This window comes from Myxocyprinus asiaticus, chromosome 29, assembly GCF_019703515.2.
Source record: "Myxocyprinus asiaticus isolate MX2 ecotype Aquarium Trade chromosome 29, UBuf_Myxa_2, whole genome shotgun sequence".
In the NCBI taxonomy this organism is placed as follows: domain Eukaryota; kingdom Metazoa; phylum Chordata; class Actinopteri; order Cypriniformes; family Catostomidae; genus Myxocyprinus; species Myxocyprinus asiaticus.
In genome coordinates this window covers 17,951,237-17,976,809 of record NC_059372.1, presented here as the reverse complement: position 1 = coordinate 17,976,809, position 25,573 = coordinate 17,951,237, and the positions used below count along the sequence as shown (strand labels likewise).

General features: G+C 40.9%; 1 protein-coding gene across 1 annotated transcript in view; it reads left to right on the top strand.

Annotated features, from left to right (window-relative positions):
* LOC127420139 (peroxisomal membrane protein PEX14-like) overlaps nucleotides 1-24,642 on the top strand; it is a 112,738-nt gene extending 88,096 nt beyond the window's left edge. The window contains exons 7-9 of the mRNA XM_051662184.1: nucleotides 627-724; nucleotides 10,565-10,656; nucleotides 20,428-24,642. Coding sequence (XP_051518144.1) covers nucleotides 627-724; nucleotides 10,565-10,656; nucleotides 20,428-20,890 — 653 coding nt within the window. The 3' untranslated portion in view covers nucleotides 20,891-24,642. The remainder of the gene's footprint in view (nucleotides 1-626; nucleotides 725-10,564; nucleotides 10,657-20,427) is intronic.
* Nucleotides 24,643-25,573: the final 931 nt, after the last annotated feature.

The following is a 25,573-nucleotide window of genomic DNA, read 5'->3' as shown; positions in this document are numbered from 1 at the left end:
GTTTATTGGTTTTCTGTAACATAATCAGTTTGGAAACTTAATGCATTGTTTGGGAATGCATGTGTGACTGGAAACAGGGCGAGAGCAACTTGTGCTCTGGGTTATTTGAAATGATATCCCCATTAATAACACCGACTCTGGCCCTGCCAGGGCTGTTTTTCTTGGCCTTTTTCTAATCCTCGGGACCAGCACAAACTGACAATAATTCAATCTTCAGAGAGGATGGAAAATGAGCTGTATTTAGTAAGATTAGTGAGGACAGTAGTGTCTAGCCCTGCTGCCTCCCAAATGAGTGGCTTTATTTTCCATCTTGTTGATTGTTTGGAGAGTTTGATAGAGCCAGCATTTCAAACCCATGCTAATGGAGGTTAAGAGACCGTGATTTGATATAAGAGCAGACGTCGGTGATTAATCTTGTACAAATAGAGGTGTCTTATATTACTGATTGAGCTGAAGGCTAAATCAAAGAGAAAACAACTGCGTGTTGATCGACGGTAATGGTTGCAAACAAACAGACATGTGGATTTGCACTGGATCTCAATTAAAGCTGCAGTTTTCATGCTTTTGGGGCCTTGGTAATTGTCTTGGGTGTAGTGTAATCTGCATGTTTGTGTTTTTGGATGCAGTCACCCAGTTGCAGATGACCCTGGCTTCAGTGCAAGAACTGCTGGTCCAGCAACAGAAGAAAATACAGGAGCTGTCACAAGAGCTGGCTAATTCACAGGTAATCACATACACAGGCTCAAGCTCCTTACATTGACATAAAAACATATTTCACCCAAACATTCTCTCATCATTTACTCACCCATATGTCATTCCAAACCTGTATGACTTTCTTCTGTGGAACACAGCGATATTTTGCATAATTTCCAGAGTGCTTATTTTCATAATGCACAGTGGAGCTGGTGAGCTTGAAAAATGACAAATAAGCACCATAAAAGTAAACTTTTTAAAGGGAGATCTTCTGATGCCATATAATTGCTAGGGAAAGACCGAAATTTAAGTGGTTATTCACCGTTAATTAGTTGTAATCCTTTGCCGAAGCTCTGAAATGTTAAACATCATTGTTTTTTCCATGTCTCGTCTTGACACACCATATTTGAATTGAACATGACCACGAATGGGATTTTATAGCAGTGACGGAAGGCAAGACTTTTGGCGAATAACGACTTAAATTTTGGTCTGTCCTTCACAAAAAGTAGTCATGTTCTATGAAATATCTTCTTCTGTTTTCCAGTGAAAAAATAAAGTCATATGGGTTTCAAATTACTTGATGGTGAGTAAATGATAACAGGTTTTTTATTTTTAGGGGTGATGTTCTGTCCTGTTGTAATTGAAGTAAATGACCATATGGAGAGACAAAGTCAAATTTTAACTCAATTCAACAGAGGTGACTGCAAAGAAACAGATCATACAGTCAATCTTTCCTTCAGTTTTTGTCATTTTTCACATTACAGATCAAGTGTAAGAATAGAATGAGATAGGAATCCTCTAGAATCATGGTGTATGTGACAAGGATAGCTGACAAAAAAAATAAAAATAATTTTCCTTTCAATCTTCTTTGTTACATAATGATCATCAGACAACAAAATTGCACTTGCATTACATAAGCACCATCAAACAGCATAATTGACAGAAAATAAATGCATGAATTGCCTCTGAAATCTCAACTTTGGTACATTAAGAGGGTGTAGCCAAAATGTGAAAAGGAAACATAAAAAAAGAAAAATACTACAGGAACTTAGTTGTCAAGAAATAGTTGCATTCCATTCGGTGGTGTCATCTCAGATATATCATGAATGATAGCCAACACTTGTTGTGTTGATCTGCTAAGTTTAAATAAAGGACTCAGTGTGCATTTTTGTGAGGCCCTTTGCAGCACTCAGTTTCAGGGGCACAGCCTCTATAAAACAAGGCCACTTTGAGTTTAAAACAACACAGGGCATATTTCATTGGCACTGAGACTGATGCTTCACCCTGATGTGAATATTAGTGGTGACAGAGCTCATATGCCGTTCAGAAGAGAAAAATGTGCATTGACAAGACAAGGCATGTCATGGGAGTTCCATAAAGAAAGTGTATGACCATCTCCGGTACGCTTAAGCAAGCCATCTAGGGACGGGATGTGAACTCACTCTGCCATCCCGTCCTGATCTCTCCTTTGCTTGTCATTGCCTTCTGCTATTTTCAGCTGGGCTGGGACCTCATTTAACCCCCACCCTATCAGCAACTACAGGCATAAAGATTTTCTTACTGAGATACTGTTGAATCAGTGCAGTTGTTTTTAGATGCTTGTAAGAAGTTGAATTGTCTGATAGCATTGTTTGCTCTCTAAGCCAACCTGGTCTCATAGAAAACATTTTTGCATGACTTGTTGTATGTATCACTGCAGTTTCCTAGTAAAATAACACTAGAGGCGCTACAGCAATGACTTTTATTCCCTTTCACACAAATCACAGGTAAAACAGAAGATTATCGGTTCATAAACACCTACTTTTTGACCTGTTCCTCACACAATGCTGTCTTATGACATCAAATTACTTTTACTATAGCACATAACTTGTAAGATGGTACATTTTAACTTTTGCATTACATAACCAACTTTATTTACAAGCTTGTTTGGGCACGATCGAATTGCATGGTAGCTCAACTGATGGAGCATTGCACTTGCTATGCAAAGGACATGGGGTACTGAAAGTGTCATAGAAGGACAGCAAAATTATGTGGTTGCTTCAGCAATTGCATTTTTTATGTCACATTTGCTTTTTATGACACTGTCTATTAGGTTTAGGTTCAAGGTTTTGGGTAGGGAAGTAGGTTTTGTTGATTTAAAACCTTAACCTTAAAAACCTCATCTGTTTAGGGGAGGATTCAACTTGATTTCAGTGCCACGCAGGGCACAATTATCCTTGAAAATGCTGTGATATGTGTAATAAACCACGTCATATTGTTTTGCTATCATCATGATGCAACATCGAACATTTCTAGTGAAGATGCAGTGTAATAGTCAACAGCAAAATAAAAAGAAGAATGCACATGCTTGAGAAAACAAACATACAGTTCAATAAGGATTGAAAGAAGAAATGTTTATGATACAGGAAGTTCTCTTCTTTTATGTTTGTCTATTATGGCAGCACTGATTTTGTTGGCTTTATCAAATGCTAATGAATGCATTATGGTGTCATTATCTCAGAAGAATGTTCCTCATGATGATAAGGCCTTCAAAAACTTCAGATTATAAGCACATAACTTAAAAAATAATAGGCATCTAAAGGAATTTGCAGGCATTTTGCATGTGCTGCCTGCTAGAAACACATTGCCATTCTTCAAAATGTGAAACTCTATGCACTTTGTATCTTACAATACCGTGATAAATCATCTTGTAAGGGGCGCCAAAAAGCGCTTTGGAATAGCAACCAAGGGCATGTTTTATGTCCACAGCTTGTTACGCACATGGGTGTTTTACTGAAGCATCTGGATCCTGTAGGAAAACATATGCAAACACATCTGGCCCTGCAAAAATTGAAGTGAAAATATGAATCTCTCACTCTTCTGAAGTCTGCCAGAAGTGCAGACTCACCACTACGTTTTTCCGCCCTGTATCCTTAAACTGCCATATTGAAGTTTGCCATAGATAAACGGACTTGGCAAAAGGCAGTATATGGAAGTAAAAAGACTGCAAGGCACCTCCAAATCCAATGTTTATGTCACATCCTGTCTTCTAAGATGCCTTCATCTGGTTGATTTTTAAAGGCAGCTATGTACTGTATCTTGCTTGGTTATCTCTAAAGCTCAATTTAATTTTTTGTAGAGCATTAGACATGATGTTCAGGGTTCACAACAGGCTGGATTTCCATCCACGTATTTGTATGCGCATTTTGGGATACCACATAAAAACTTGCAAACACCAAAGATGCGAATACAATCTCCAAAAACGTATATGCTCACTTGAGGTGGATACATTTTTAATTCGATAAGAAAAAATTTGCATAAACTATGATGGAAACACATTGAATTTTTGACTGAATAACTCATTCATAACTGGACTAACCAGCGGACCAAGCACCGCATCTGAAATGTTGCTCTGGTCACTCTGAAATAACGGTGTCTGGAAAATCCAAAGCCTGCATAGAGTTTACCAAGCAAATAAGTCGAATACAGACTTGAATTGTGCCGAAGAGCAGGTTTATTGACACTTTTGAAAAAGATATTATATATCCACATGGCACAAGGCGGAACACACACACATAGTAATCCCAGAACTGTGTGACACGCTGTCCCTCCCAGACATGAGTCAAAGTTCTTTACAGTGTTTTGTCCGTGTGCTCTAAACCGCAAGCATTTAATTAATGGTGGCTACAGTGGCTACAGTTTCTCGGGAAGTGAAGACTTTTTTCTTTTGAACACATTAAGGATGGAAACACAGTTTTATTCACGCATTGTTTTTGCGATATTGTGGTTTGTCGCAATAAATTAAATTCACAACTTAGATGGAAACATACTAGTGACATTAATAAAATAAAAATAAAAAATTATGGAAAAGTCATGACATTTTTTCTAGTTATGCTCAGTTTTACAGCATTTTCAACTAGAAATCGCTCTTTTTAAGTGTAATCTCTATAAAATTATGTTTAAAAATCCTTATCCAGCAATCACAAATGATTGGAAAGGTCTTGGAAATTCATTGGTCAAAAGGTGAGGGAACCTATACTTCATACCAAAAAATGCTACCTGTGTGAAGTCATTGACAGTTATCAAGCTTATGTTTTAGACGTAGCCACTCTCTCCGGTTCACCTCACTTGTAAAAAAGACACACCTCGTTTTTTCCTCTTCTAGAAAAATACAGCCACATCGATCTATTGTTCAAAACACTTTGAGCCGTCATTCGCAACAGCCACCCAAATTCAAGGAGATATGGAATTTTCTCTTATCAAATTAAAGATTGAATTAAAAAGCACAGGCTTCATTTGTCATGAGTGCCTTGCTGGAAAGCTGCAGTGTATATAAAGTATACTTCACATATAAACACCCATTAAACAAAGTGTACTTAGCGGTGATCTTAAATTTTGTTTTGAGAGATGCAGGGCCCTTTTGTCTAGAGCCATATGGGAAATTCAGAAATTATATTCATGTCCGGAGTATGAGATTAAGGACACATGTTTAGACTTTTGGCTGTGTATCATTTTCAGTATGTGGTTTTCAGAGCTGCCTTTTTGGGGTTCCTCATTCCGCTCAGAATGCGCCAAGCTTGGCAATTAAACCCTTTAATGCGGAAATGTGTATTTAACCCAAAACACATGGCAACTTCTGTTTCTTCAGCTGCTAAGTAAACATGTCTTATACTTTCAAAACCACACAAGTGTAGTATGTGCTGTCTTGCTGGCCTGTTTCTCTTCCAGTTGCACAAACTGTGAATGTTTGCACACAAAAACCTTTTCTTTTGTCATCTCTATAAATGAGCTCCATACTTCCATATATTTCCTTATTCTATTCCACACAATAAGCTGTTATTCAAATGTCGACTGATAAAGTCTTTGTCAACTGAAATAGGAAGTCAGTTTAGAATTAGTGAATATTTTGTTGAAGTGTGAATTGTATTGCTTTGTCTTTGAATATACCAAAGTTCTTGTGATGAAAATTACTGTACTTTGGTTGTCTTTTTGTATCCATAGTCAGTATATTGCAGGGCTGTCGATCGATAAAATGTTTTAATTAAATGAATTAGATTCCTGTATTCCGTTGTGCTTCGTCCACCTGTTGCGCTTCCTAAGTGAGTGATTCTCATTCTGTGGCTGCGCTGTTTGTGAGGTTTCTTGAGGCGCACTGCCACCTACTGACGCAGCTCGTAAAAACAGATGTACTTCAAGCTTGAATTGCTCGTATGGTAGGAAAATCCGTATTTTTGTTACGGAATTTACATACACGTCAGTGGGCATGAATAATTACGTAAATATTTGTAATGCATACTTTTTTTGTATAATTAATCGCATTAAATAAACTTGTTAAATCGCAGCCTTAATAAATTGTTAAGAGCATTTTTGTCATAAGAGCATAAGTATATTACAATTACTCATACAACCCCTTACCCTAAGTATTGAACGGATTAATATTATATTTGTGCTACAGACATGAATGAAATCTCAAATTTTCAAACCTAATTTTGTTGAGGACACGTGGGCGATTACATTTTAAGCATTCTGACCATTTTTGCATGAAGGATAAATTGGGTGAAAAAATCCCATTGACTTGCATTGAAGGAGGGACTCAAGCCATATCTAGGGATCAGAATATCATCACAAATTGACGGGGGTTATTTTGATTTGGGCCAGTAAGCAACATATTACCCTTAAACCTGACTATATTAGCGTAGAGTTCTCATTTCTTAGGCAAAACACCATGTTCTCCTTTAATAACATTTCATATTGTATCACAGGCAGAATGCTCTTTCTCGTCTTCCATGTATATAAACGAATATTTTTTTACTACACCTTCCACTTCTACTAGTAGACCAGTTGAGTTGAATTGCCATGCCGTTTGAATCCAGAGATAGCTGTCTTTATTAGTGGCTGCTCACAGAAGATTAGGAGCTCTTCAGGGGTTTTATCCACCGCAGAAAGGCCTGCCACTGGGAGAGTGAATAAACAGGCTCAAATAAATTGTACCAGTGTTTTCACCGGAAACACTCCCTTGGGATTTATTTTCAAGCTGATTCCACCATAAATATACATGCATTACACAGTGGAAATAGCATCAGAGAGATAGATGCAGTGAATTCATTTGCATTCAGACATTTCTTAACTCGCCTTGTTAAGATGTTATCTGTTGTTAATGGTCTGCAGACTTTTACTTTAATCCATTCCATGTTTGACTGCTGGTGTACTACTATGGCATGTGTGTGTGTGTGTATACCTCTCTTTGTACAGCATGCTCCATCTCCTTAAATAATTACCCTATAGACTATGGAGAAGCATTGTTCACACTTAAGAAGGTGAAGAACTCTGATCACACTGTACTGACCCCATTGACTAGATGGCTGCTCACATTCTGTAGTCAAAGACATGCAGAGAAAGGCCTTTAGCAGCAATTAAACAGTCATCACTGAACACTGTGGGGGGAATTTACTAAATGAATTCTGCTCGTGGATAGCAGCGGTGTCATTCACTTTTCTTTTCTTTTTTTTAGGGGTGATCCACCAGTGGTGATCCTTGCTCAGTTAGTGCCCTATAGATAAGACACTTTGTAACAACTAAGTAGTTATGTTCTTTAAGTCTTGTTAGTTTCATTGTACAGTTTTGATTTAGTGTGCAAGTTGATCTGTGCTTAAATCCCAATGTACTATAGGATTTTTAAAAATAATGTTTAACATAAATTGCTTTTAATAAATTTCAATTATTTGCTTAGGATGTCTGTTTTTAGTATTCGATTCACTGACGAAATATATGTAAATAATTTAAAGTAACAGAAACATCTTGCAGGATGATATATCGAAAGAAGACGTGTTTGCACTGAAAATACGGCACAGCGCTATTACAGCACGGATAGTGCATTGAGTTCATTTACATGGACTACAGAAAGTCGTTCTCCCTTCTCCGGTATACATGCAGCTCGGTCAGTAAGCAGCTTTCTCCACAGCAACATAATTTCCATGTGACACTTATGTAAATAACAAACATGGCATCTGAGGACGACTTCGCTGTTTTAATTTTTTGTTGCATTGATTCATTTCCATATATTCCGGAGATGTTGCTGTGCTTGTTTCCTTAACGTTCCATCACACCTGCAGCGGAATCGCGCTACAATAGTGGGGTTTACCTCTTACACCATACTCTGGGATTTCCCCAGTTTTTCCCCTTTTCCCACTGTACCCCCAGAAATGTTGAATACTTTCTGCTGTGTTGACTTGATGATATGATGTAGCCCTTTATCCCATGACATTATCTGGTCTGTTCCACGCACATGTGCACTCTTCAAAAACCTGCAAGAATGCAAATTATGCATTTACATGTTCACATAAGCCACAGAATTATTCAGGAAAAACCTAGGTGTGTAAAACTGGTTTCTATTAATTGATGTAAAAGTGGAGTAATGAAAACAGCGTTCACGTTTACATGATGTTTCGTAATGCCGCTTTCTGCAAAACCCTGGAATAAACCATTTTCTTAAGTGCAAGTAAAGTGGGTCATTGTAAATTGAATTGAGAGTGATTAAGGTTTTTAGGCTGAAATAACATGTAAAGTGGCGCAACTTTTTAGCGAAATTATGTTGTGTGTGTGTGTGTGTGTTCGATTCACAAAACAACTACCTGAACTTCAAACACCAGTGGCTGGAAGGTGCTTTGTGCTCTGTTAAAATGTAAGCCTCTGAAGCAATTAATTTTTTTTTTTCTGTAACAAAGGTAAAATTGGTGCCATGGGGAGTGTGGGATTAAGATGGCCATAATGAGTTGAGGCCTGTAATAAGGGTGTCTTCACCAGGCATAATGCGCTCAGCTTGGATCAGATGTGCCCTCTCCGAAAACGCCACACTTATTGGAGGGCTTTAGGAGCAGAGAGCAGAAGAAACCCCTGCCACGGCTCTCTATCCTTCCCCACCCCTCACTGTAAATGAGTCTGATCCTTTTCAGATGTGATTCAATTAATTTACTTTAGATTTAATTACATGTGAAAAAGTCCAATTTATCCCTCTCTAGATAGGGGGTCTCTGCTTTCTAACTAGCTGCCCCTTGTGACTCACATGTTCTTAATTATACTTTTATTTTTATTTTCCCCCAGCCCCTTACCACTTCCTCTTCCTGGTCTCCTTTTCCCCCTTAAGAGGGGCAGAAGAACTGGATGTGGGATTATAGGGTTGGTTGAGGGCTGTTTGTTTGTGGACGGTTCAAAGAGTCAGGTACCGCTGTGACTCAGTGTAGCTGTACAGGAGCGTTATTATGCCTCTGAACAGGGCTTAAGAGCCTGGATTAATCTGTTAAATTGCCAGCTTCCCTCATTCGGTTGGGGAACCAAAATGGAGTCTCTAACTTTATGATTGCCACCAAAGCACTTTCCACAAATAGGGTACAAAATAGATCCTGAAACTATATATTATATGAGCTGTTTTGTTTTCTATTTATTTTATATCAGGTTTGCCATTTTAGCAACCCTGTTACCAAAATGTGTGTAAATGTAAGCCTTTTAAAGTTTGATTTGTGTGATTTTGCTATTTTATTTTCTAGCAATAAACATTTAATACATATCCAAATTAAATATACAAAATGTATTTAAAAAAATAATAATAATAATCTGTGCTAGAATGGGTAAAAGGGTTGGATATTTTGCCCAAATCAGCCTAACACTCTGTAGTGGCTAGCTGGCTTGGGACCATATGTTGGTTGTAGTTATTGATACATTTATATTTTTTGATCATTTATTCTTTCAATAACTTGGGTAAAAGGCTCAAAGGAGCTTGAAGAGCAGTCAACACTGAAATTTGTGTAAATATTGAGAAAATGAATAAGAAGTAGTCCACTGTTTTTAATATAAATACTATACCTCTAGGAAGTTCAAGACCTTTAAGGTAGGACAGGCCAAATCACAATTTTAAGTAGGGTAGGGGATGCAGACATTTGATGTATTTAAAACTATTTCATTTTCATGCTAGGTTACTGTAATGGTAGATAGTTGATCTAACATATGTAATAGTTCTCACAAAAACAATGTATTTGTTCCATTAATGCTTTAAAAGTAATGCAACACCGAAGTGTACAAATGCTTCATACACAAAGGCACAGTGGACAAAGAGTGCATTGTTGTGTGAAAATACAGTGAATATTTACTAGTGCGGTTTTCTGTGGTACTGTAAATGTAGAGTCCAGAGGATTTCTTTCTTTTTAAAAATTGACATCACCAGCCATGTGTCTATTTGGAAAGAAAAAATGATGGATGGATATTTTTACCTTTTTTTTTCTTGAAGTCATTTGCTATTCAAATGTTTGCTGGCCACTTCAATTGGCGATCACTCCCTTCAACAATTCATCTCGTGGCAAGCAGTTGGTGATAAGGCTTCTTTTAATAAAAACCTCTCTGACTTGATGAATACTGCCATTGTTGTGCCACAGGCCTCTTATCAAACACCTCTGTCCTGCTCAAATCAGCAGCCTGCAGTATGGAAAAATATGTAAAAATGGTATGATTAATTCCCTTAGCCTTTTCTGAAAGATCCCGACCTTCTGAGTGGAGAGATAGTTGGGACTCTTCGGTGTAGTTGTGGTTTGATAAAATGAATTTGAAGTCTTTCATTGACTCAATGACAGTAGGTTGTTATCTTGGCAGTTTGAATGCAGTTTGAAGTAGTTAATTAGTGTAATAACTCCAACAAATTAAATTATAAAAAAGTCACACTTCCAACAGATCACCGAAGACATCACATTTTTGAACATGCTGCATGCTAATATACAGTATTGGTAAATCAGGCCTGACATCAAATAGCCTTTCCACACTCTTGAGCAGATTTTTACCTTTAAAGGCAGTTAGAGTGAAGGATAAAAGTAATTTGAAATGTTTTTTTACATTTTTGTCTCTTTAGGCCTCATCTTCAACCAATCGCATGCTGGAGTCTCAGTGCATCAGTGAGCTCAAGGCTGAGATTGTGTCTTTGAAGGGGCTTCTTCTCAGCAGGTAACATTGATCTCACATGCAGTGTTTCTAATAGCAAAGCTCTAACAACATACTTTGTTCAAGAATAGGTGCCAAATTTGATTTGACACAAATAAAATGAGGCAATGAGGGATGTAGGGAGGTACAGTTTGTTCAACATTCATTCAAGTTGAATTGTTGTGTAATTGTTTAATATGTTCCACTAATTTCTAGTGTACAAAAAAAAAAAAAAAAAAAAAAAAAATTCAAAGTTAGATGTGACCTTGCACCTAATTTCTAACACTGTCTCGCACAGCCTTGTCTTTGTTTGCGTCAAATTAAATATTGCTGTCTACTATTGGGAAGCAAGAACTGTTTATTACTCAGAATAGATTCCATTATTTTATTTTATTTTTATCTGGAAACAAATAATTTTCATTACAATCGTTCTGTTAACAGTTTTTGAATGTCTGCATTCTTCCGCCATTGCACACGGAACATCATACTGAAATACTCAGAAAATATTTGGTTTCCTGCACTAAATTGTTCTCAAAATTAATAAAATGTGTGTACTTGAAGTGTAACAGCCTGAAAAAGACTTTTAGTAGCTGTTTCAAAATGCACGTTGTATCGAAATTCTTGTTTCTCACTCAAGTCAGCCAATATTTGTATGCCTCGGGACTGTTCAGCAGATAAATGTGTCTGAAATGGTTTGATCGGTATCCATCATATCGTTCTCCTCACTGGGGCATGTAGCTGGAACCGGCTCATTACTGGTTAATGAGGCCTGATGCATTCAACAGGTTCCCTCGATGCCTCAAGATGGATCTTCTCTTACTTTCATTAATGTTTACTTGATTATGTACTGTATGTATCATGCAAATTAAGATCTAAGTAAACGCATACATCTGAAATTCACACAGATAAAAGCTTTTGATTTGTCTGGTCTTTCGTTCTCATTAAATGCTTTAAACTGTAATTACCTTTTTCTTCCATTGTCTGAATATTTTGACTTGATGTCCTTCTCAAGATGTTTTTAGAGCAGAAGAAAATCTATGCCATAAAAACAAAACAACAAACAAGTTTTCCATCTGCTCTGCATATATTCAAATGAACAAGCATGGCATTAAAAAGTTTAAGTCTTTTTCAAAGTAACTTTACCTTTGTTGTGAATACATACTTTTGTTTTTAAGAAAATGCCAGGTGTGGCATACATATTGGGATAATGTCTCTCTCTTGTACTTCCATAAGCTAAGCACACATGGCAGGACTGAAGCTCATCATCCTGCACATACGTAAAGATGAAAAGAAAAGATGTTAGTAATGGTCTTCTTCTGTGTAGACTTTACACAATTAATCACAAACTAGTTGTGTCGTTTACAAGATTTTATGCTTCTCCCCAACTGTAGTTATGATTGTGAAATTTGTTCTCCTATAAAATCTGTTTATTCTTGACAACATGTCAACAAAACATCAGGGAAGAAGAGTTTGCAGTCAACCATCCATCTGTCTATCTATCTATCTATCTATCTATCTATCTATCTATCTATCTGTCTGTCTGTCTGTCTGTCTGTCTGTCTATCTGTTCTATCATCTATCTGTCTGTCTGTCTGTCTGTCTGTCTGTGTTCCATCTGTCTGTCTGTCTGTTCTATCATCATTCTGTCTGTCTGTTCTATCATCTTTCTGTCTGTCTGTTCTATCATTTATCTGTCTGTCCGTTCTGTCGTCTCTCTATCTGTCTGTGTGTCTATCTGTCTGTCCTATCATCTGTCTGTCTGTCTTTCTGTCTATTCTATCTATCTGTCTGTCTGTTCTATCATCTATTTGTATGTCTGTTCTATCATCTATCTGTCTATCTATCTGCCTGTCTGTCTGTCTGTCTGTCCTATCATCTGTCTGTCTGTCTGTCTTTCTGTTCATTCTACAGTTGTGCTCAAAAGTTTGCATACCCTTGGAGAATTGGTAATATATGTACCATTTTTAAGGAAAACATGAGTGAGCAGGCAAAACACATTTCTTTTATTACTATGGGATTCTTATTCAACTGTAGGTTATAACAGAATGGCACAATCATAAAACAAAACATGGTTACAATGAAAAAAATGAAATGACCCCTGTTCAAAAGTCTGCATACCCTTAGTTCTTAATACTGTGTATTGCCCCCTTTAGCATCAATGACAGCGTGCAGTCTTTTGTAATAGTTGTCTATGAGGCCCCAAATTCTTGCAGGTGGTATAGCTGCCCATTCATCTTGGCAAAATGCCTCCAGGTCATGCAAAGTCTTTGGTCATCTTGCATGAACCGCACGTTTGAGATCTCCCCAGAGTGGCTCGTGATATTAAGGTCACTCCAGAACCTTCACCTTTTTCTGCTGTAACCACTGGGGGGTCAACTTGGCCTTGTGCTTAGGGTCATTGTCGTGCTGGAAAGTCCAAGAGCGTCCCATGCGCAGATTTTGTGCAGAAGAATGCAAATTGTCTGCCAGTATTTTCTGATAGCATGCTGCATTCATCTTGCCATCAGTTTTCACAAGATTCCCCGTGCCTTTAGAGCTCACACACCCCAAAACATCAGTGAGCCACCACCATGCTTCACAGTGGGGATGGTATTCTTTTCACTATAGGCCTTGTTGACCCCTCTCCAAACATATCGCTAATGGTTGTGACCATAAAGCTCTATTTTGGTCTCGTCCCTCCAAATTACAGTGTGCCAGAAGCTGTGAGGCGTATCAAGGTGTTGTCGGGCATATTGTAACCAGGCTTTTTTGTGGCATTGGCGCAGTAAAGGCTTCTTTCTGGCAACTCGACCATGCAGCTCATTTTTGTTCAAGTATTGTCGTATTGTGCTCCTTGAAACAACCACACCGTCTTTTTCCGGAGTAGCCTGTATTTCTCCTGAGGTTACCTGTGGGTTTTTCTTTGTATCCTGAACAATTCTTCTGGCAGTTGTAGCTGAAATCTTTCTTGGTCTACCTGACCTTGGCTTGGTATCAAGAGATCCCCGAATTTTCCACTTCTTAATAAGCTTTTTATATCCTTTTCCATCTTTATAAAGTTCCATTACCTTTTTACGCAGGTCTTTTGACAGTTCTTTTCTGCTCCCCATGGCTCAGTATCTAGCCTGCTCAGTGCATCCACGTGAGAGCTAACAAACTCATTGACTATTGTGAGACAGTTCAACGGAAGGAGGGCCCAGAACACAGGTCTTCTCCAACAGGTTCGTTTTATTCAAACAAAAACACGGGCTCCATGGCCACACTGCACAAACAAGCTCAAATAATAATCAGGCCTCATGGCCACACAGTGAGACAGTCTTTCCACTTTTAGCAGCAGACACACACAGCTTGTGTTCTGTCTCACTCTCTCTCTCTTCTGGCGGTGGCGTGGCTGTTTATATGACGCTCTCCCCAAGCTCACTGGAATTAGAGACAGGTGTTAGACATAATTTAGCTCAGGTGTAAGCGCCCTTACCGCTTTCTCTCTCTCCAGACGGGTGCTCGACCACGTCCCCGCTGCAACATATCTCCACCGCCCGACTCAGGCCTGGGAATCATCCGGCCTGTCTACCACTCTAACCCCCCCCCCCCCCTTTATTTCCTTTATTTCCTTTATTTCTGGAAAGGAAGTCGGCGACAGCCATCTGTGCCCCCGGTCTGTGGACCACCTTGAATTTAAAGGGCTGGAGAGCCAGATACCAACGGGTGATCTGCGCGTTGGTATCCTTCATGCAAGTAGTAGCAGAGGGTGAGGACCGCACACTTGATGGCCAGTGCCTTGATGGCCTTAGTCTCCCTCAAGGAGAGCTTGCGGCTGATGTACAGCACCAGGCACTCCCCCCCCACCACCTGCGAGAGTACGGCCCCCCAGTCCTCTGTCTGAAGTGTCCGTCTGTAATAGGAAAGGGAGAGAGAAATTAGGTGCATGCAAAAGCGCCCACCCGCAAAGTGTGGCTTTAATTTGCATGAACACCTGTTGGCACTGCTCCGTCCACTGGACTGGGTCTGGAGCCCCCTTTTTAGTGAGATCAGTCAGCAGGCTGGTGACATCCAAATAATTAGGCACAAACCTCCTATAATAGCCAGCAAGCTCCAGGAATTGTCTCACCCCCTTTTTGGTCTTGGGTCATGGGCAGGTCGCAGGTCGTCAATTTGGGGACGCACCTGCCCATGACCCAAGTGGAACCCCAGATACCGTACCTCCACCCGCCCAATCGCGCACTTCTTGGGGTTTGCTGTGAGTCCTGCCCGCCACAGCGATCTCAGGACCGCCCTCAGATGCTGCATGTGCCACTGCCAATCATTACTGTAAATGTTAATGTCATCTAGATAGGCAGCGGCGTAAGCTCAATGCGGTCTGAGGATTCGGTCCATGAGACGCTGAAAGGTAACCGGGGCCCCAAACAAACCAAACGGAAGCGTCACAAATTGGTGCAATCCAAATAACGTGGAGAAGGCTGTTTTTTCGCGGGAAATTGGTGTCAAGGGGATCTGCCAATAACAATTTGTCAAATCCAATGTCGAATAAAATCGAGCAGTATCTAACAAATCGAGCAACTCAATGCGGGACATCGGGTACGCATCAAATTTAGACACTGCGTTGACTTTCCTATATTCCACACAGAACCGTACAGACCTGTCACTTTTAGGCACTAGAACAACCGTTCTGGACCAATCGCTGTGGGATTCCTCTATTACCCCCATATCAAGCATCGCATCCAATTCTTCCTGAAATATTTTCTTTTTATGTTCGGGCAAGCAATAGGGATGGCTACGTACCACCACTCCCGGTTCGGTCTCGATGTGGTGCTGGATGAGGTTCGTACGACCCGGTAGAGGGGAGAACACGTCTGCAAATTCTTGTTGCAACTTGGCAACCCCTGCAAGCTGATACGGTGAGAGGTGGTCTCCGCAAGTGACCAGGGTGTTATGATTAGGTTTTATATTCACCTCCGGCCCGAGCCCCGCCCTCTCCGGAACTACCATAGCCAACATCACGGGCACCGCCTCCCTCCACAATTTCAGGAGGTTGAGGTGAGATATTTGATGTGCGCCCCCTCTGTCGGTTTGCTTTACCTCATAATCGAGATCCCCCACTCATCGTGTGACCTCAAAGGGTCCTTGCCACTTGGCGAGTAATTTGGAGCTCGATGTGGGTAGTAATACAAGTACCTTATCTCCCGGTGCGAATTCCCGCAGCCGAGCATCCCGTTATACAGTCGGCTCTGTCGTTCTTGAGCTTGGAGCAAATTCTCCTGTGTTAGTTGTCCCAAGGTGTGGAGTTTTTCTCTAAGATCAAGAACGTACTGAATTTCATTCTTGCTATCTGAAGGTCCCTCCTCCCAAGCTTCGCGGATGACGTCAATCACCCCGCGTGGGCACCGCCCATACAGCAGCTTGAACGGGGAAAACCCAGCTTGCGGGACCTCTTGTACTGCAAATAACAGGGGGTTGAGCCATTTATCCCAATTCCTAGAATCCTCGTGCACAAACTTACGAATCGTGTTCTTAAGGGTTTTATTAAAACGCTCCACCAGGCCGTCTGTCTATGGGTGGTAGACACTAGTGCGTATCGCCTTTATGACCAATAATTCGTAAAGCTTACATAGTGCCCGTGACATAAAAGTTGTGCCCTGGTCGGTGAGGATTTCTTTCGGAATCCCCACCCGGGAGATTATCTTGAAGAGTGCCTCCACAACACTGCGTGCTGAGATACTGCGCAGAGGCACTGCTTCCGGATATTGCATTGCATAATCCACCAGGACTAATACAAAGCGATGTCTGCAGGCTGACTGCTCTACTGGCCCGACGAGGTCCATGGCAATTCTTTTGAAGGGGACCTCAATCAATGGAAGGGGGCGCAATGGCGCTTTTGGGGTGGCCGGTGGATTCACCAGCTGACATTCACTGCATGGTGCACACCACCTGCGGACATCGCCGCCAATGCCCGGCCAATAAAAATGGGCTATTAAGCGGTTCAGTGTCTTCCTTTCCCCTAGGTGTCCCACCATCGGATTACAGTGAGCCGCCTGGAATAGCATTTCCCGGCGGCTCGCAGTATTAAGAGCTGGGTTGTATCTTCTTTTGTTTGAGTGTCCTGCGTCACTCTATACAACCGCTCATTTATAATCGTAAAATAGGGATATGAAAGTGCGACACTCGGCCGGAGTGGTTGACCATCAATTACTCTCACTTGGTCAAAGGCGTACTTGAGGGTCTCGTCTCATGACTGCTCCAGAGGGAAATACCCTTCGGGAAATCCCCTGAGGATGGGAGGGGCGGCAGCCTCTCCCCCTTAAGTCATCTTGACGTGGAGCTGACGAAGACGGCCCTGGCTCCGCCTCCCCCACCAGGGCATCGCACACTTCACATCTCCACACTTTCGTGCAGGACCCATCCGTGCATATTCCCTTTAATACGTTTCTGAATTCAGGCCAACCAGTCCCCAAAATCAGCGGATGGGTGAGGCGGGAACTAACCGCGGCCTCCAATCTATGTTTTGTTCCCCGAAATGTAATCACCAGGGTCACCATAGGGTATTTGTGAATATCCCCATGCACACACCTTACCCTCACCTTTGTAGCGGTGCCCAATGCCTCACGTTGAACCAAGCAATGGTGGACCGTGGTTTGATTACAACCTGTGTCCATCAATGCAATTCACCGGGCATTGATCCCGGAAGTGCCCTGGACCCCAGCAGACCGGCCCAGACGCCACGCCCGCACCTGCGTCAGCGGGCACTTCCACCTGAGGGGGAGAGCAACGAGGCACTGTAGAGGTAGCGACGGTGTCCCCACCTCAGGCGAGGAACTGGCCTTGGTGGCGGAGCTCCCCACCTCTGTGGGGCAGGAACAGGCTCTGGGGAAAGAGCAGAGTGAGAGGGATGGGGGGAACACACAGAGGGAGGTTGAAGAGAAGGAGAGAGAGAGGAGGGCACTTCCGCCCTCAGGTATGCCACCAAGTGGTCCTCCGCAAGCTGGACGGCTTCCTCCAGTGACGCCGGGTGGTGGCACTGGATCCACTCCGCTGTCCCCTGCGGCAGACGATGAATCAGCTGTTCCAGTACCACCTGGTCGATCACTCCCCCGACGTCACGATTCCCCGTCAGCAGCCATTTCTGGCACGCGTCTCGAAGCCATTGGGAAAAGGCAAACGGGCGGTTGGTCGGTCTTCCCCAGCTTCAAGGTCCGGAACAGTTGGCGATACTGTTCCAAGCTACGACCCACCCACTGCAGGATAGACTTTTTTAGATCATCATAGGTCAGGAGATCAGCCGCCGGCAACTGTTGGGCCGCAAGCTGGGCTTCCCCAGACAGTAGTGGGGGAGTCTGGCCGCCCACTGTTCACGCGGCCAGCCCCAGATCTCAACGGTCCTCTCAAATAAATCGAGGAAGGCCTCGGCATCATCCTCCACGCCCATCTTCAGGAGTGTGGGGGGAGGCAGTTGGCTGCGGTGGTCCGGGGTCACCGCTTGCTCTCTCTCCTGGGCGAGAAGGCTCCGGATCACGAGCCGGTCCTCTGCCTGAGCTCGCAGGATCTCGAAAAACCAATGTTCCTTGTCTTGGCATAGCTCAAGCAGGGATTGCTGGTTGGATTGATGCAGGCTGGCGAGGGACTGGAGGACCTCGGCTACCTGGGAGGACTCCATGGGGCGTACTTTGATCCCGGGTTTCGGCACCAGTGTGAGACAGTTCAAAAGAAGGAGGGCCCGGAACACAGGTTTTCTCCAACAGGTTCGTTTTATTCAAACAAAAACACGGGCTCCACGGCCACACCGCACAAACAAACTCAAATAATCACGGCCACACAGTGAGACAGTCTTTCCATTTTTAGCAGCAGACACACCTAGCTTGTGTTCTGTCTCGCTCTCTCTCTCTGTTCTGGCGGTGGCGTGGCTGTTTATATGCCGCTTTCCCCAAGCTCACTGGAATTAGAGAGAGGTGTTAGACATAATTTAGCTCAGGTGTAAGCGCCCTTACCACTTTCTCTCTCTCCGGACGGGCGCTCGACCACGCCCCCGCTGCCACAACTGTTTATACACAGGCACTAATTGCAATTTAAAAAGCCACAGGTGTGTGAAATTAAACTTTAATTGCCATTGAAACCTGTGTGTGTCACCTTGTGTGTCTGTAACAAGGCCAAACATTCAAGGGTATGTAAACTTTTGATCAGGGCCATTTGGGTGATTTCTGTTATCATTATGATTTAATAAGGAGCCAAACAACTATGTGGTGATAAATGGCTTCATATGATCACTATCCTTAAATAAAAGACAGTTTTGTTTTGCATGATTAGTCATATTTTCAAAATCAATGCTAAAATTTCACAATTTCTGCCAGGGTATGCAAACTTTTGAGCACAACTGTATTTATCTGTCTGTATGTCTGTTCTATCATCTATCTATCTGTCTGTCTGTTCTATCTTCTATCTGTTTGTCTGTCCTATCATCTGTCTGTCTGTATGTCTTTCTGTCTGTTTTATCTATCTGTCTGTCTGTTCTATCATATATCTGTCTGTCTGTTCTATCATCTTTCTGTCTGTTCTATCTGCCTGTCTATCTGTTCTGTCTGTCTATCTGTTCTGTCGTCTGTCTGTCTTTCTGTTCTATCGATCTGTCTGTCTGCTCTATCTATCTGTCCTATTTATCTTTTTGTCTGTCTGTCTGTCTGTTCTATCATCTATCTGTCTGTCTGTCTGTCTATCTATATGTCTATCTGTCTGTTCTATCAATCTGTCTTTCTGTCTCTCTTTTCTGTCTATCTGTTCTATATATATATATATACCTATTGTATCTGTCTGTTCTATTTATCTGTTCTGTCTATTTTTCTGTCTGTCAGTCTGTCCGATCATCTATCTGTCTTTTCTATCATCTGTCTGTCTGTCTGTCTGTTCTATCATCTATCTGTCTGTCTGTCTGTCTATCTATATGTCTATCTGTCTGTTCTATCAATCTGTCTTTCTGTCTCTCTTTTCTGTCTATCTGTTATATATATATATATATACCTATTGTATCTGTCTGTTCTATTTATCTGTTCTGTCTATTTTTCTGTCTGTCAGTCTGTCCGATCATCTATCTGTCTGTTCTATCTGTCTGTCTGTCTGTTCTATCATCTGTCTGTCTGTCTGTCTGTTCTATTATCTTTCTGTCTGTCTGTTTGTCTTTTCTATCTATCGGTCTGTCTGTTCTATCATCTGTCTGTCTGTTCTATCATCTATCTGTCTGTCTGTTCTGTCATCTTTCTTTCTGTCTGTTCTATCTATCTGTCTATCTGTTCTATATATCTACGTACTGTATCTGTTTGTCTGTCTGTCTGCCTGTCTATTCTATCATCTATCTGTCTGTCTGTCTGTCCTATCATATTTCTGTCTGTCTGTTTGTCTTTTCTATCTATCCGTCTGTCTGTTCTATCTATCTGTTCTATTTACCTTTTTACCAGAAAAGGAGATGTTAGGGTCTGACAGCCTCACTCACCATTGACTTTGATTGCACCTTTTTCCATACAGTGAAAGTGAATAGTGACTGAGACTAACGTTCTGCCTCTTACACATCTTCTTTTGTGTTCCACAGACGCAAGTCATACAGGTTTGAAACAACATGAGGGTAATTAAATGATGACAGAATTTTCATTTCTGGGTGAACTATTTCTTTAAAGACAGACAAATCTGCTTGTGCTTGCAGAGTACAATAACTAGACCCTCTCTTGAATATATTGTCAGAATCAAGCCTGAGGCACAATGTGCACTCGGTTGTGCAAGATTTTTTTGAAGAACTGCTTGTAATTTTCATTCACGTCCTTTCTCTTCTCACGTTCCCAGGAGACAGTTCCCCGCTTCGCCCTCAATCCCCAAAATCCCATCCTGGCAGATCCCTCTTAAACCAGGATCATTGTCCAACTCGCCCTCTGCCAACCACACCAACAGCAGCAGTGACATCTCGCCCGTCAGCAACGAGTCGGCCAACTCCTCCCCTGTTAAAGAGGGCAACAGCTCCCAGGCCACCCCGTCTGGCTCGCTTTGCCTGAACGGAGATGTGGGCCTGGGGTCCATGCTTCCTCTAGACCTGAAAGACCAGGTCCGCATGGAAGTGCAGGGAGAGGAGGAGAACAAAGATGATGAGGAGGAGGAAGTAGAGGAGGAGGATGACGTGACCCATGCAGATGAAGAAGAACACCTGAGCGTGCAGACAGAGGACAGGAGAGGAGGAGATGGACAAATTAATGAACAGGTGGAGAAGCTGCGGCGTCCAGAAGGGGCAAGTAACGAGAGTGAGGTCGATTAGAGAGAACATCCGAGACTGGACTTATCCATCCATTTGTTACTCATTTTTATTTTATTTTTTTTACATAGAGTTAATTTAAAGAGATAGTTCACTAAAAATGGGTGTCATTATTTACTCTCCCTTATGTCGTTCCAAACCAGAATGACTTTCTTCTGTGGAACACAGAAAGAGATGTTAGGCAGAATGTTAGAGATAATGTTTTTTTTCATACAATGAAAGTAAATGGTGACTGAGGCTAACATTCTTCCTAACATCTTCATTGTTCCACAGAAGAAAGGAAGTCATATGGGTTTTTGGAACCATCTGTAAATGATGACAGAATTTTCATTTTTGGGTGAACTAGCTCTTTAACTTCTCACAGCTCACCCTTGTTGCAGTAATTTAAACTATAAAAGAATAAGCAGGTGAGATGGATTATGTCCCATTCATTGCACTTCTGTACCCATTGACTCGACTTACTTGACTTTTCAACATGCACAGTTTCCAACGTGCAACCTGGAGTGGCACAAACATTCTGCATGCCTGAACAAGCACATTCAAATTAACACATTTTCTAAAAGACGATGAAAGAATTATGAACATAATTTTTATTTTGCAATCAACTGGAAACCAGACAGTTCCCCTAAATGCTAGCTATTTCCTCAGACAGAAACTGTAGTGTTCGATGCTCTATAAAAGGCAATATACTGTAATTGTAATATAAAGCTTAGAATCAAAGCAAAGATGATCAGTTGCAGTTAAAGGGATAGTTCACCCAGAAATAAAAATGTTCATCATTTTCTCAACCTCATGTCATTCCAAACCTGTTTCTTTTCTCCATGTAATACAAAAGGAGATGTTGTTGTGTGGGGAAAAAAATGCAATAAAAGTGAGTGGTGACTGAAGCTAACATTTTGTTAGCTGTTCCACAGAAGAAAAAAGTCATACGGGTTTGGAACAAAATGAGGGTAAATGACAACAGAATTTAACTAGAAACTATCCCTCAAAGAATCACATTTGACATGATGTATCTATACTGTAGTACACAGAGTGTTGAAGCAATCAGTCTGTTTGTGTAACAATGAGGCCTTGTGATTTATGATTAAAGTGATAATGCTTTGCGTCTCAGTGGTAGTGAGAATTTCTATAATTGTGAGAGAAAGACAGAGGGAAATGTAAAAAAGAAAAAAAAAAGAAAAAGCAGAGCCAAGTGAAATGTGTCTGTCTTGGTTGTATTTCTCCAGTCTCCAGCAGGGCTGCTGATTTGGTTTATGAAGTATGTTAATAATCAAATGATCGACAAATAACAGATGTATTAGTTCATGCAGCTTGAAATGTCAAGGAGGCAAAAATCGGAAATCTAATACTGAAAGCTTGTTATATTGTATTATATTACACGACAAACCCTCCAGTCCAAATTATATAGGTCTCCTGCAGTGAATAATCTTAACATGAAACGGTGCTGGGGTTTTGTAATTAAACTGTATAAAACAATGGATGCTTCAGCGAAGATGCTGACAGTTGTGCTTTTTTCTTTGGGGGCTTTTCTCTCAGAAAGTCCTGAGAGGATTAAAAAAAAAAAGGATGAAAAAAAAAATCCCCGTGATGCAAATGGAGAGTAACGTATGAATATTTAACTAATGAAATTACTCACTCGCCAGCTGACAAGAAAAAAAGATCCTGGAGTGAGAACTAGAGTATCAGATCCATTGTGACATTTTCACTTTTAACAAATGACCTTCAGAGTAACCGGATTACGGCACAGGCAGGTGAATTGGCGGCGTTTGCCATGCAACGGCACAATGAAAGAGCTCAGCATCTCTGGCTATGTGTGTTTGTCTCCTTACCTCCTAGAATAGAGGTGATTTTACACTAACCTCCACAAGAATAGTAGATACTAACAAGGGTTTTTTTTGTTGTTGTTTTTTTGCTAAAACTTTGGCTTTGATTTGAAAAGCTAAAAATCCAAATGCGAAGTGAACATTAAAGGGTTATTTCACCCAAAAATGAAAATTCTGTCATCATTTACTCACCCTGATGTCGCTCCAAACCCATATGCTGTTATTTTTTCCATAGAACAAAAAATGCAGCTTTTTTCCATACAAAGATGGTTAATGGTGACCATGTCTGTATATGGCTTATGTCTTTTGAAGCCATATGATAGCTTATCATTGAGTCTGTGAGCTGAACTCAAGAACCGGATCAGCCAGATTCGTAAACGTTTAAAATGTAAATGAACGATTTAAGAAATGGACGAATTAAGTTCTTAAGTTAAACTCACTGACTCAATGACACAGTTGTGGTTCTCTGGTTAAAAGCTCATTGGAGAGGAAGATTATTAGTGAATAATGATGTAAATTGTGGTCTGTTCCTCCAACAAATCTACCATATGGCTTCAGAAGACTCACAAGGACACCTATTATGGTGCTTTTTCTGTGCATGTTTTTGTCATTTTATCAAGCACAACAGCCATGGTTACTACTGTATTAACTGTCACTGTATGGAAAAAGAACAAAATGACATGAGGGTGAGTAAACTGACTAAATTTTCATTTTTGAGTGATCTATTACATTAATGGAATCGGTGAAGTTTGATCTCGAAAGTTCATCACATCATATTGGTGTCACAGAAATGACATCAAGTTACTGAAAGTTACCGAAAAATGTGAGAGGAATTAAGAACATTGGCTTCAGAATGAGACACAGCTTTAGTATGAGTGTGAGTGCATGTGCCCATTTTTGCTTAAAACCACATTCTGGAGTTCCTGTCACGCTGGTTGATTCTGGTAGTGTGACAACAGAGGCCTTCAAACAACAACATGATAGCGATAATCATTGTAAAGCTGCTGTGATGGTGGTTAGGGCTACTGAATTAATCATGAGATAAACCACAGATTCAGTGCCTGTGTCTCTTTTGAGATTACATTCTGCCTGTCTCCAACCACGTTTTTATGACAAAGTTTTGTTAGGAATCTACATACTACAGCTGGGTTTTCAAGCTCACATTGGGGCTTTAAGTATTCATTCTCATGTCTGGGTGTGTGAGTGTGTGACTGTATGCTCAGTTTTACAATTAAGCTTGTGTAAGTAAGGTCTGAAATGGTTTGTACGAACTGCACAGTGTTGCTGTATGCAGCTACACCATTGGGTCAAAAGTTTTTAGACACCCCCTTCTAATTAAAAAATGTGGTTACTCCATTAAATCCAGTAAAGAAAAATCTTAATGTTTCTTTATGTAATGGCTTGGGCTTTGTGTGCTTCCAAATTTGTGGCAACTGTTTGGGGATAGCCCTTTTCTGTTCCAGCATGACAATGCCCCTGTGAACAAAGTGAGGTCCATAAAGAAATGGTTTACTGTGTCTGGCGTGGAAGAAATTGACTGGCCTGCACAAAGCCCAGACCTGAACCCCACTGATCACTTTTGGGGTGAACTGGAACAGCAGCTGTAAGTCAGGCCCCATCGACCAACATCAGTTCCTGACCTCACTGATAGACTTGTGTCTGAATGAGAGCAAATCCCTGCAGCCATGTTACTACATACAGCATAGTGGAAAGCCTTCCCAAAAGAGTGAAAGCTGTTATTACAGCAAAGGGGGAAATTGATGCCTAAGGTTTTAAAATCAAATGTTCATCAAGCATATATGGTGTCCACAAACTTTTGGCCATATAGTGTATGTTGATATTCTCAATGACACCCTGCTGGTATTTGTCACAGAGAAATTCTGGTATGAAGAGATGATTGTAAATAATTGTAATAAATTTGATTTAACACAAGTTTCATCAGTTCATTTTTTTATTTTTTATTTGATAAGGAACCGATGTAACACACAGAGCGCAGAGGGCCATGCTGCTTTTTCTATCATGATTTTATCGTTACACAAAATACAGTAGAACTTAAACACAACATATACTGTAAGAACACAAGGCATTGAACAGTGTGTTAATATTGATTAATTAATTGGAGAGGTGGAATCCGGCTCGAGGTCATAACCCAATCCCACTCACCTTCTATACTCCCTGTCGTTCCAGTCACCTCTATACTGTCCTGTTCCAGTAAAGACAAAAAGCTCATAACAGATTTTCAGAATACACTTGAATGCAAATAAAGTATGTCCAGCCTGATCACACGGAAATTTAGTGATGGTGGAGATATTTTTGCAAAGTGATAAATTGTGGTTCATTACATGCATCATGGCAGGTCCGAGGTGAAATGTCCACTGTGTGGCGCTAAAAGCGAGTTAAGAGATTAAGTTTTTAAAGTTAAAGGGAGTTCACCCAAAATACTTTGTGCATATTGCCACCTACTGGGCAGGGAGGAGAATTTATAGTAAAAAAGGACTTAAATATTGATCTGTTTCTCACCCACATTTATTTTAACACTCAAACGTTGAACCTCTGGAGTCATATGGATTCCTTTTATGCTGCAATTTATATGCTCTTTTGGACCCTCAAAGTTCTGGCCACCATTTACTTGCATTGTATGGATGTACAGAGCTGAGATATTTTCCTGAAAAACCTACCTCCCTACCCGACAGATATTGTCAGATATTGTCATAAAAACAAATGTGAGATAAAAAATAAAAAAAATAAAACAATTGCTGAAGCAACCCACGTCATTTTGTGATGCTTCTATGACACTGCTCTTTATATTGCAAATGCAGTGCTGTTTCATTTCAGCAACCAAGTAATTTGATCATGTTTGAAC